This window comes from Cebidichthys violaceus, unplaced genomic scaffold (genome assembly GCF_023349555.1).
Source record: "Cebidichthys violaceus isolate CVI_PGR_0920_01 unplaced genomic scaffold, fCebVio1.0.p SCAF_1, whole genome shotgun sequence".
Taxonomy (NCBI): Eukaryota; Metazoa; Chordata; class Actinopteri; order Perciformes; family Stichaeidae; genus Cebidichthys; species Cebidichthys violaceus.
In genome coordinates, this window is record NW_027176262.1 from 20626505 (window position 1) to 20638709 (window position 12205).

Genomic DNA, 12205 nt, shown 5'->3' on the forward strand with positions numbered 1-12205 from the left:
GTCGAACCCATTAAAAAAGACAGGCGAGAAGAAGTTTACGCAGACTTTGAAAGCAACAGTTGTTAAATAAAACATGGATGATGTGGGTACCTTTCACAGCCCCCGCAGAGGCTCTTATCTGATTATTCTTGTCATAACCAGGTAGGTGTGAGGAGGAGGAGAAGGAGGAGGAGGAGAAGCAGCATCCTTATGCAAGACTACAGTCTCCCTGTGCAATCTTTTCGAGGAAGCCTGTAAAGGAGCTACAGTATGCGCAGACGGGTCCCCACCCTGCCGACTCCCTGTCGGCCCCCGGTCCTCTCACTCCCTTTCATTCCCCATTAATCCATGATGGTGCCAACATTAGCAGATGACTTGTTAACTAAACTTCACATTTTAGCCAAGAGGGACGTGGCTGAAGCAGTGGTGTTTGAATTAATAAGAGATTTAAGAGAATGTGGAATTTGAGTCCTCATCTGACGAAACCTAAGCTAATACGATGGAGGATAACTGTCTGCATGAGGGAGGCAGAGGCTTTTAAAAAGGTTAAATAACACTGAAATTAGGCTCTAAATGGCAGTGTGAGTTTTTACAAACACATTTTGATGCATTAAAGTGCTCCGTCCAACTCTTAATATACATGTGGAGCAATATCCTCCGTCCATTAACTGCAACACTTTCAGTATTGATCTGAGGAGGTTCAAGTCGAGTTCAGATAAACAAGCACCTTATCAGGTGCTATGTCATCTCTGGCGCACTGCCTCCAGATATTTATTATTGGACTAAACAAACTGAAAAACCCACGGAGTGAGACGATGGCTGTGCAGACCACTTCACATACATCACTGTCCTCGCGCATTAATTGCGTTCATTAACATAAGATCTAACACACGCAATCAGCCAAGTTACAGTTGGAGCGTCGAGGTATCAGTGCTGATCCTCATTAATTTATCCCTGACCTGATTCATAAACATCCTATTGCCTTTCAGTGTTTTGATTAAGCAAAAATTACATCAAGAAAAAAAAAAAAGAAAAAGAAAAAAAAAAAAGAAGGAGGCAAACATGAGGAAGATCCTCAAGCACTCTGCTGAAAACGCATACGAGTGCTTCTTTTTTTATATTCCAAGGACCGACCTATTTCATGCTATTAGCCTAAAGCAATCTCCGTGATGGAAGCCCAGTAGTTCATTCTCCCAGATCTTATTCTCCCCGCCGTGATGCCGTGTGAGTTTAAGAGGCGTGCACATAAAAAGGTAAGTTCTAACAACATGAATAATGCACATCGTTTGCCGGGGAATCTGAAGGAGCTGTGTATATCAGATTCGCACAATGCTCAATGACTCCAGGATAACTGCCAGCACGAGTAAAATGCATATAAGCCAAATAAGCTATTCACAAACAATGGATACCATCCCCTGATAGACATAGCGAGCCTTATGCAGGCATATTTGATCATTTTCTGGATTCTGCATTAAAAGCTAATCGTATTAATGAGGAAGATACTAAATTATAGAGCAGTGGTTAAGCTGAGAGGCCCAGACCAGGGAGATGGTGGCTTTCTGCCAGAACAGGCAGCCCTCTTTCATGACAACACACTTAAACCTCATTAGATTGGCTCGAAAGGATCCTCTCACTACAAACTCCATTTCGAGCTAATTAAATTGATTCGTGAAATCAAACACGAAACATTAAAGGACAAAACATTAATACACTGACAGCCATTTCATCATACTTTGTAATTGCTACAAGCAGGTTGAGCGTACACCTCTTTCACTGCATAAAGGAAAACACGAAAGCATCAACATCCAACTGATTAATGAAACTGGCAAGCATTACAACTTATAAACTGTTAATGTATAATAATGTGAACCAACTAGAGATTTTTTTTTTTTTTTTTACGCATAGGAAGGAGACAGTCACAGCCTACAGTGTAAAGCCTGTGTTTCTACAGAGCGCTGTTATGTGCATCCTCAGAAATGAAAACTATACGTCTGCAAGATACAATTAATCATTTGATACATCAGGATGTGAAGGTCAGCATAGAGTAACCATCTTATGTTTATTAATGTTTACATTGTGGAAGTCCTCTATTCTGGTGGTTCATCCGTTGACTAGTGGATATGCATATTAATCCCCCAGATACACACTTATGTACCGAGTCTTAGGTGTGCAACTAATCGCGCAAATGAATGCTGCATTATGTTTGAATGTAGCATCAGCATCCAGGTACTCATTGGTGTGGTTTACTGGGACACTTGAAGTCATTGCTAAGGCTATTAGTCACACCATGTGCCTTTCCTGCTACGTTAAGTCCAAATATGTTCTGACATAATGCAATCATCAATCGTTTTTTCTAGTGACACCTGACAAGTCAAAAATGTCTGAAATGAAAATAAGGATGCAAGATCAAAGCTATGCTCTACGTCGAAACAGTATGTATTCAAGTATTCAGGCAGTTAGTACTCAAGAAATGAATGCAGCTACATTTTGTAATGACATTAGACTTGGTAATGCTACAGGCAAAATACATTTGGACACAAACAAAGCAAAAATGAAAAAAAAAAAATGTTTGTCCAAAGTTTTAATCCCACACTTTGTATTTTCAGAGCTACTTCTGGGGCTGTCTCATCATCACCACCCACAGCTGCTTTTGATATTTTGTAGCCGTGAGCAGCTCCTCCATTACATATGTGCACTGCATTGTGGGACAATGGTGTCCATCAACAGCACACTCCAAAATCATTTAGTATGCATACTGGCATTTTGGAGCACACTTAATATTGTCACTTTTTCAGTGTGAATGTAATACATTCTCCAACCATGTTTAGAATTAGCATGCGGAGTGGGATGGTGATACAGCATTAAAGTGGTCTAGAGACTGAACTCGACAACAATGGCCCAGGACTTACGTTTGGAGTACACACTCCATAGTTAGGACTCGCTGACGTTCAACAAAAGATAACCTTTGATGAGTCAAAAAAAGAATTACCTGCATGGAGTTGGGGCGACCGTTGAAGGGCTGCGGCTCTGTGTAGAACTCCGTGTTGTGGTCCAGCCGTCCGTGACCTCCATACAGATCCTCATCTGAATCCAGCTTGATTTTGTATCTGACAAAGATTGACGTTAAGGCGCAATAGCAGTGGGGAAACTAGATTATAAGATCTAAGACGTAAGAAGCACAGGAGAAGGTTTTATCACCAGTGCTTTTGGTGTTCAGACTTGGTTTAGCAGTGCTCAGCTGGTTTATATTCATTGAAATCCTCGCATCCATCAGCATTCATCTCCCCTTCGCAGCACTACAAAGTGACAGAGCGGAGCCCTAACAGACAAAGAGAACGTTGCCTGAAATGAACATAAATACAAAAGTGATTCAGCCATGGCTCAGCCATCCTGCCTGCCTGTCTAATTTATCCACTTCACTGCATAAATAATGATTTAATCAAAAAAGTGATCCATATGACTGACAACAAAAACACCGTTTCGAAAAAGTATCCACTCATCTAGGGCTTTTTCATGTTTTGTTATTTGAATCACGGTGGTATAATTTTGCTTTTTTGACACAGATTAAGGAAAATAACTCATTAATGTCAAACAGAGCAAATCACTACAAATGGAGCCAAATAAAGAACAACTTAACATGTAAATGACAAAGTATTGAGGTGGATATTTGGTGAAGGCACCAGAAGGCATCTCTGCATTCAGGTCTGATACAAATCCAACAAACTGCAGAGAACACATCTCCTTTTTTTAAATATAGAAAGACTGTATACTTTATGTGGAATATACTGGATATTTCTCATGCACACTGTTAAACAAGCTTGCTGAATCCACTGTGATTCAAAGCTGTAAAACAATAAAACATGACAGGGTGGTGGTTCTTCACTGCACTGAGATAGTTAAATAGATGGAAAACAAACCTGTACGCAGCCTTTGAACATGTATAAAGTGTGTGTGTGTGTGTGTGTGTGTGTGTGTGTGTGTGTGTGTGTGTGTGTGTGTGTGTGTGGGGCGGAGGGGCGAGCGAATGCCCCTTACCATCCGCCGTGCTTCTGAAGGAGGATACTCAGACACCGAAGAGCTGACTGATGGCAGCCTCCATAATAGCGTTAATGCAGTCTCATAAAACATGCGCCTTCTTGAGGAGGAACCGAGATGGAAAGACATTGCATGAAATATAATATGTAAATCATGCCATATGCTCCAGTGAGGGCTTCGGCATACATTCACCTTTTCCCAAAAGTGCAGGATCAAATCGATGGCATGATGAATTATGCCCTACAGCAGGGGTATGTGGAGAATCACCGACTACTAATGCAATATGGAAATTGTTAAGAAAGAGCTCCAAAAGACTGTCTACGAAAGGCAGGAGGAGTTTTCTTTGTTTCTTCAAAGTGCTTGACATTAGCACAGTTCCCATCTTGTTGCTTGGCACAAAAAACTGTCAGAATCAGTTACAAGGTCGTTATTAATGTCAGAGAGAATATGGAAGACATTTTAAGAGCCCGATTTAAAATGTAAGAAAGTGCACTTTGACAAGTATGTACATAAACATATATTCTTAACAGAAAACTTCCCTCCAGGCAGTTTTCCTCTAGTTCTTAGTAGCCTACATGGACACCCTGATGTCCATGTATAATGTAAATACCCACGAACATCTGCGCAGTGCATTATTATTATTATAAATTACGATTTACTCCCGTCTCTAAGGGACAGGAGCTCTAAGGGATGGTACTGTAACAAACACCAGGAGAGAGGAGCAGACATGTAAACAGTTCCCTAATTGGCTGGCTGAACAGTCACCTGATCTCCCCACAGCCAACATTGTGGAGTGTGATCCTCAAACACTGCCTCATTCTGCCCCAGAGGCAGGGAAATTCCACTTTTGCTGCCTGCGTGTCTGCTTTGATTCAAAAAGAAGTGCTGCTCTGTGCATTGTTTCTCCTGAGGAGGAAGACCCCCCCCCCCCCCCTCCCCCCCTCCCCCACATCTCCACTGCTCTGGTGTTTTATTGACAGAACAAACTCATTCTGCTCCGACGGCTGTATGATATTTATCAGACGAATATGGAAATATCCTCCCAGGGGTTAAAAAGGCTTCCGAGCATGCATGTGATTTCAAAAGGTTAATCCTCCTAATACAACCAATACAAACCTTGACATTGACCAATTCTAACAGTGCACGGGATACGTTTGTGCACTGTAAATATTTTTCCAATAACCGATTTGGAGGGTAAGTAACACAACGCGGTGCTCCTTCACACAGCTTGTTGGGCATTTCCAGTCCATGTGGATTGCATGTGCACTGTAAGAGTGCATGTTGGTGACACAGAGCGCTCTGGAAATGAGGCATAGTTGCACTAATTCAGAGTTCCTTGGCAAACTTCTCTGCAAGGAAGCGAGAACCAGCACAAATTGGTAGTTGGAGGCTTTGAGCGATTACGTCTTTGTTAGTGGCTACAGACGGCGGCAACAACAGCTTGCAGTGCAGCTGTGAAGTATTGTAATCAATAAAGCCTTTGTGAATAAAGGGGAATGATTTAAGAACACAATCAATTTTGCCCAATGAGCAGAAAGAAAAGATGGCAGTCCGAAGCTTGATGATTAGAGCCATTGATGACCTGAAAACAATCTGGCCATGACCATGATTGCAAACCGAGCCACCACTTAGTTTCTCCATCAGCCTGTCGTTTTTCTCTGGCTTTATGAAAGTAATAGCAACCTGATGTGGGTGAACAAGAGCTGAGCTGAATGTGTATGCACTTCTGAAGAATGTGGCTCGACCTTGTGAGCATTTCAAACGCCGCAGACGCGACTTCACCCCTGCATTCCGCTGAAACTTACATAAACCGATGTAAAGGGAGAAGACTATTCGAAGACTATTCGTTTCAAATTAAAGAGATTCCATCACTTTGTATAAAGAGCATGACACCTAAAAGTGCTGTTAACAGCCTTCAGCATAACTTTGTTACGTTATCGCTGTTGTGTTGATCAGTTGTGAAATACGTTCGGGGAGATCTAGACCGACTATTGTCATGCATTTTATAATATGATGAGCATCAATGCATTTGTCCGGAAAAATAAAAATAAAACATTATTCTTTCATACTCTACTATAAAGCCCATCAGTGGTCAAACTAATGGATGATTACAAAATGGGTCTTGTTTTTGTTGATTTTGGTAGCATTTAATAACCGAACGAAGCAAGAAGCGCAAAACAAATGATCAGACATGGTTTTTTTGGATAGCCAAAATTCATGTGGAAGAGAAAACAAAGTGTGAAGAAGGTAAAATTATGAATTATTAGTCCGTTAACATTCATCACAGCTTACACACTGACATCTTAGATTAACTTTGACCGACCAAACTTGTCGTAGTTTTGTGCGCATCGAGGGGATTACCAACATTTCGGAACATTTCCGTGTGTTTTTTGTATTTAGTTTCAGGTGAGGGACTTCATTGATGGGAGGAGGTGCCAATTATGTTGAGTGATTAAGAATGTGCTGGAGTCCTTTGGGTGTCTAGACTGTTGAACTAGACTCTTAGAGGATGTGATGAGAACACTTTTGATTATTGCAATTCAGTTCGGGAGCATGATTTCCTGTCTTTGCTGATGTGGTTGATGAGAATGGGGGTTTTGTAATGTGCTTTATGCCCTAAAGTCAATTATTTACTTAATTAATTACATTTTGAGCAGCAGATGATTGTCTGTGCACCAGGTAACTTCTTACTTTACCTGTTTAGTGTCTTTTATTGTTCTGTAGAAGTTAACAGAGCTGTAGTTTATTTTACCTCCAAATAAAGCACGAGTTGGTATCATCATGTTCCTAAATTGAGGAATTGTTTTTCTGAGTAGAGTGTTATCATAATCGAAAGAAATTGTATCAAAAAATGAGACCCAAGTTATGATAAACTGTAACTTCCCTTTACTGCCTGAAATAAATGCAGCGCCTCCATTCGTCTACAGCCTTTGAACACGATTGAACATTTGGATTTCAGATTAAGCCTCTGGATTGATGAGGATGTTTGTGGATGATATCTAGCCGCAGAGAAAAGTAATGCAACTTTGTTCAAGCAATCCATCTCGATGCATCCTACAGCACGCTGTGGCAAAAAAAAGAAGAAAATAGATGCACATTTTCCATTTTCAGAAACCTTATCTGGTACATTCTAGATAATATCGGAGTAAATTATTGTCACCCATGCACACAACTGTGTGTATTTTACTCTAGTTTGTTAGTGTCACTGCACCTGTAGTTGAATTATTCCAAACGGCATTCAAGGAACGGCTCAGACAGAAAAGGAGAATGATGACCTGACACAATCTCGACTGCCTTTTGGCACAGTGTAAATCAAAGACCAATCTGCCCCGACAGGTACAGCTTTCATGACGGGATCCAACTGGGATTTCAAATACTCTAACCAGCGAGATAAAGCCCAGTGCCTGAAGAATGTGTCCACCACGATTCAGAGAGAAAATAGAAAAAATAAAAAAAAGTTTTGAAAAAAAGGGATGGTTTGAGTGCCTGTCGAAAAGCTCACGTTGAGTGCATTTTAATGGCCAACATTTTGGGCTTCACTTTCTCTCCAGTTTCTTGTGGAGAAAAAAAAAAAAATACATTCAGAAGAGGACAATGAGAAGCAAAAGATAGGCTTGTCTAAAAATATGAAGAGGCCAAAGAGTCACTGTGAATTCAACTAAGGCCCGGCACCAAGGGATGATGACTATATTCCAGCAGAGTTGTTATTTATCTCAAAATTGAGACAGCAGACTTTCAGTTTTACATTGCACCGCAAACACTCAAACCAGCAGCTGTAATTTAGCTGTAACACATCTGAACCGCATCAAAAGCATGAAAGTTATTTTCATCATAATATTGACAACAATCTTTTCTGTATAACTAATACTGAAGCGTTATGCAGAACGGGATACATTTTCAAAACAGTTCTGCAACCAGGCAACATTCTTAGGAGTAAATTATCTTTGAAAATGACATAACAAGCAGATAGAGAAACCACCTGGAGGTCCATCTCGACCAGATGTGACGGACAACAACAAAAGGTCATTTAATATGGTAGATCCCTAGCTGGAGAAGGACGCCCTCTGATATAACAACCAACTTGCCATATTGCCAACGGAAAAAACCAACACATTCTCGCTCCCAACTTGTCAAAAACCAACGCTTAGTCAGCGGTTTTAAAACTTCAAACTGTGACGCATCAGGTACCCCTCTAGTGTCAGTTGGAGACGTGTCAGTTTCTATTCCTTTCATGCGTAGTGTCAAAATAAACTTCCATCTTCACAGGAAGTTAGGCTTAGGCAATAAAACCCATTTAGTTAGGTTTAGGAAAGGAGCGTAGCTGATGTTTGTCGGGGGAAAATTGGTTTCATGTAACTTCTAATGATTATTTCTTACTTAGATTCGTTGATCATGTGTTTTCTGTCTAGTTTGAACTTTGGCCTTTGGATAAACAGGCTCATGGGAACAAAGGGGGGCAACTTCCATGTGATAGGGCCTTATAGGGAACAGATGGTTACCTGATTTATATAAACATCCATAGGCCACATGGAACTGGACAGCTGGACTTTGATTGATACGTAGTTTCTGCTGAGGAGGATGATACTCCGCTCAGACAAGCATTTAAGAAGGGCCTTCATTACGGAGAAGGCAGAGTCTTCCTTTGTTCTACCATGGGTGAAGGAACGCTCTCTGCTATACAGCTGTATCGTAATCTATGACTCTGTTAGATTAATCTGTTAATTAATCTGTTCACTATTCTTTTATAATTTTTCTATATCTTATCCTGTAATAAATCCTTAAAAGACAGAAGGCTTGAGATACTTTTTAGATCTCTCACAAGGAAATACTTTAATTTCCACTACGAACTTAACTTGACTAAACGACTCGCGTCACTGCCGAGTGACCAACGACTGACGTGACAAAATGTCAACGTTCACTTTTGGTTTTGCATGAGACAAACAATCGGTATCCTGGACATAAGTCCTGCATTTGTTTGACTCCTCCACCTCCCCTCACACCTCTCAATACTACGCAGTTGTGCCGAGCGTCTAATCACGGCATGGATGAGTTTACACCGGCGTTGGATGATATCAAGGGTGTGGTGGTATCAAGGGCACTGGCCGACCGTCGCTATTTGACGAGTTCGGAAGTGAGACCGGGTTGAAATAACACCCTGTATTGGATCCATTTTCAGCGGTGCACACTATGGTCAGCTGCATCCAGCCATTATTTCCAGATACAGCAGTGGTGTGGGGCTCCACTGTGACATTCCTGACCCTCACAGGTAGAAGAAAGTTTAAGTATATGACAGCCGAGTGTAATGAAAAACCACTTTTGGACTCTTAGAGGCAGAGGAGGTAAACAAGACAAGCTCAGAGTGGCACTTTCATCTGTCTTCTCTCCTAATTGGATCCTCTGCACACATTCCCATCGGAGGATCTGCATCTCCTCATACACACGCCACATTTACCTCACACACACACACACACACACACACACACACACACGCCTTTATGTGTTTACTGCGTCTCTGTATAATGACAGCCAGAGCTTTGCCCTCACATTTATTTGCATTTCCTCTCAACCCACCAAGTGTCTGAGGCCGCTCCGTACACATCAAAAGAAGCACCAGGAGGAGAAGATGTGGTTCCATCTAAATGAAAGTAAACCCTCAAAAACGGTGTTACAGACACTGTGCAGTCGGGCTATTAGCGGTGTGCTCGAGATCCACCCCATCAAGGCAGAGCCGAAAACACGAGGCAGAAAGGACAATTACTGCACATCAAACAAGCTTACAATTAACGCTTGATATTAAAAGATTACTTCTGGATTTTTTAATCGAATAAACCTGTTTATTGTTCTGTCTCATGTTTGTTGTCGTCATCTTTTAACTTGTTGATTAACACTTGCAATAGAGATTTTTGTATTGTTTTTTTCATAAACTGTTATAGTCAAGCTACCCAGGCTGTCTATAACATTATTACTTGAACATCCGTGTAACAGTATAGAATATAATAATTGCCTGATAATATAATAACCAGGCAAAATGCAATGAAATTCCTTTTCCTCAATTCTTTAAATGATTTGAGGCATAATAAAACATAATGCGTGTTAATGATGTCATTGTTAAAACCTTTTTTTTCCATTTAGGTAGGAGTTTTATTATTTTATTATAATTTGAAAGAAGCATCACCTTCTCCATCTAAATGAAACAAAAAACAAATGCAGAAATCAGAGGAACAACCACTGTTTAACAGCCTCGTTGTCAGCCAATGGAATCATCATAATTTGAGACCGAATTGCTCATGTGCAGTGATTTGAACCACGGGCATCCAGAGAAAACTAACAAACTCCGTCTGCATTTCGGCTCGCCATCACATTATTTAAGGCATAGCTGAAGAAGCAACACAGCTTCGTATCCGTGCGGAAAACTGTTGGCGGTGGCTTCAGTGGGCCCCAGAAGAGAGTGATGTCCCGTTATAATAAATACAAATCTGTCAGCTTTCAGTCCCCGCTCACATCCCTGATCATTAAACCTGCTGTAATCACAACTGGGGAACTCATTAAATTCCTCTGTGCTGCTCAATGGGAAGACAGACAGACAATACCTCTAAAGAGAGAGCTTTCTGAATCACTGGGCTCTGCTTTTATTTCTCTGTAATAGCATAACACCCCCATAAACAACTGACTCATATTCCTCTCAACAGTGACTGCTCATATTACATCACAAAAGTCTATGTAATTCATAGTCTCTGCCACCACAATCACAGGTCTTTACAAATCACATTCACTAAAGTCTGACACTGTTTTCCACTTTCCATGACACGGCCACTGTGACAGGGTTAGCGATCCAAAAGAAATAGTCCCCAAACAAATGCAACATTTTGGAACAAATACAGGGGACATTTCTTTATTGTTCATAAGAAATGAATTAGCCTTTAAAAAAAACAACTATATAATCATGACGGGTCTTTCAAGGTTAACATATTCAGTAAAACCAAACGGGCAGGGGAAGTAGGAAAGTATTAAAGGATGGACTAATGGGCTATTGGTTTTGGTCTTTTCATGGGGTTCGTTGTAAGACAGATAATAAGAAAAAGAATATAGTGAATATTGCTTTAAATATTTATACAGCCACACTAGTGGCACTGTAATTCTCCTGTGATGAGAATGTGGTTCCCTGTTTTAGACAATCCTGTTAAGAAGTGTCAGACAAGTGGAAAATTTGGACTTAGATAGATGAAAAGTTACAAGACAACCAAAGTAGACAAGATGTATCCTCTGAGGACCACGAATGCACCAAATAGTCGATGACCTGCCTCGCCTCACCTCACCTTCCCAAAAAGTGTGAACGTGCACATGGATCATGCAATTCCCATCTTTCCATGTCTGTCCCTTTTCACAGACATGTACTGCCTCCTGTTGAAACAGTCAGTGGTTTTGTCAAGACGAAAAAGATTAGTCATGTTGTGGTATGAAAGAAGTAGCTAACAAAGACATCATTACTCTGAGAGGCACTGTGGCGCGACAGAGGAAAGCCAATGTCTGACGATTTGAAAAGGACGGAGCAGCAGTGACGTGACAGATGAGACCTGAAAGGATACTTTCCAGGAGCTTCTGCAGCCACCCTGTAGTCCTGGAAGCTCTTACTTGGGTGGAAGTTGAAGATAAAGACCACGTGTCCCCTGTCAAACACAATGACCTTGTCCCCTTCATGCTTGGCACTGACAAAGGCCTGGAGGGAGAAAAGAGAGAGAGAAAGAGGGAGGGAGAGAAAGAGCTAATAAAATATTTCCTCATGAATAGTCATTACCTTTCTCATCTTGGATTTACAGAGTTATAATGGGGCACATTATATCAGTGGACTACACATTTCCAAATAGACTGAGCAACATTCCCACATTACATTTCAGGTGGCACTCATCAGCAGAACGCAGTGGCCCAGGATGGTGCGAGGCACACGCTGTCAGCTTTAGACAGCTGCACATGATAAAGCCAGCACTCTCCTGTGGAGCGAGCTACTGTTAACGTGTCATTAGCAGAGATTATCAATGTCACCCAACCCCCTATTTTTAGTGTCTTGTTCGCCAAGCCAATTTCAGGGAAGCATATTCACGGCTGAACGAGAAGATAAGCACCCCTGCAACTGGACCGGCGGAGAAGATGGAGGTTAAGGAGTGAGGAGACGGTCTTTTAGTAAGTCCATATC

The 12205-nt window shown here is 41.2% G+C and overlaps 1 protein-coding gene across 2 annotated transcripts in view; it reads right to left on the reverse strand.

Moving 5' to 3' along the window:
• Positions 1–12205, reverse strand: part of gbe1b (glucan (1,4-alpha-), branching enzyme 1b) — a 78046-nt gene that overhangs the window by 7685 nt on the left and 58156 nt on the right. For both annotated transcript variants that reach the window (XM_068714443.1, XM_068714451.1), the window contains exons 14-15: positions 11601–11731; positions 2969–3086 (exon numbers count right to left, since the gene is read on the reverse strand). In XM_068714443.1, coding sequence (XP_068570544.1) covers positions 2969–3086; positions 11601–11731 — 249 coding nt within the window. The remainder of the gene's footprint in view (positions 1–2968; positions 3087–11600; positions 11732–12205) is intronic.